Source organism: Haliaeetus leucocephalus, unplaced genomic scaffold (genome assembly GCF_000737465.1).
Source record: "Haliaeetus leucocephalus isolate CR32 unplaced genomic scaffold, Haliaeetus_leucocephalus-4.0 Scaffold214, whole genome shotgun sequence".
Lineage (NCBI taxonomy): Eukaryota > Metazoa > Chordata > Aves > Accipitriformes > Accipitridae > Haliaeetus > Haliaeetus leucocephalus.
Genome location: NW_010972650.1, coordinates 725,715 through 726,477, shown reverse-complemented (window position 1 = coordinate 726,477; position 763 = coordinate 725,715). Strand labels below are relative to the sequence as shown.

General features: G+C 66.8%; 1 protein-coding gene across 1 annotated transcript in view; it reads left to right on the top strand.

The window, feature by feature from the left end:
* NCKAP5L (NCK-associated protein 5-like) overlaps positions 1–763 on the top strand; it is a 9,082-nt gene that overhangs the window by 5,153 nt on the left and 3,166 nt on the right. The window contains exon 7 of the mRNA XM_010566569.1: positions 569–755. Within this exon, the coding sequence (XP_010564871.1) occupies positions 569–755 (187 nt within the window). The remainder of the gene's footprint in view (positions 1–568; positions 756–763) is intronic.

The following is a 763-nucleotide window of genomic DNA, read 5'->3' as shown; positions in this document are numbered from 1 at the left end:
CCAGGCATTGCAGAGCAGCCGCCCCCCCCACTGCCCCCCACCCGCTGCATCCCCCTGCCAGAGGTGAGTACCAGCATCTCTAAACCCCACTGCCCCGGTGTCCCCCTCTCCAGGCTGTGGCATTCCCCCTCCCCAAGCTCATGCTATTGCCTTTTCCAAGCCTGTGGTGTCCCCAAGCCTGTGGTACCCCGCTTTCCAGACCCCTGGTGTCCTCTCCTCTATCCCCCTCCCTGGGTCCGTGGTGTCCCCATCCCTGAGCCCGTGATATTGCCCTTTCCGAGCCTGTCTGCCCACGGTGTCCCTCTCCCTGAGCCTATGGTGTCCACCTCTCCGGGTCCATGGCATCCCCCTTTCTGAGCTCCTCTGCCTGTGATGCCCCTAGCTCCAAATCCCTTTGCCCCCAGTGTCCCCGACCCCAACCCCGTTACATCCCCATCCCAAATCCCATTGCATCCCTCTCCCACTCCGCCCGTGGTGTCCCCAGCGCGTCCCCCTCTCTCAGCCCCACCATGGTGCTGTGGGGATCAGCACCGGGTGCCTGTGGGGTGACAGTGCACGGACCCCGCAGGTGACCCCATTGGTGCCGTCGGGTAGCCCCGGGCTCAGCCCCAGCGCTGCCCCCCTGGATGCCCTCTCCCCCTTCTTCAAGAAGAAAGCCCAAATCCTGGAGGTGCTGCGCAAGCTGGAGGAGACGGACCCGCTGCTGGGGCCCTCCCTGGCCTCCCCCGGCTCCCCGGAGCCCTGCGCCGCCCCGGGCTGGCCC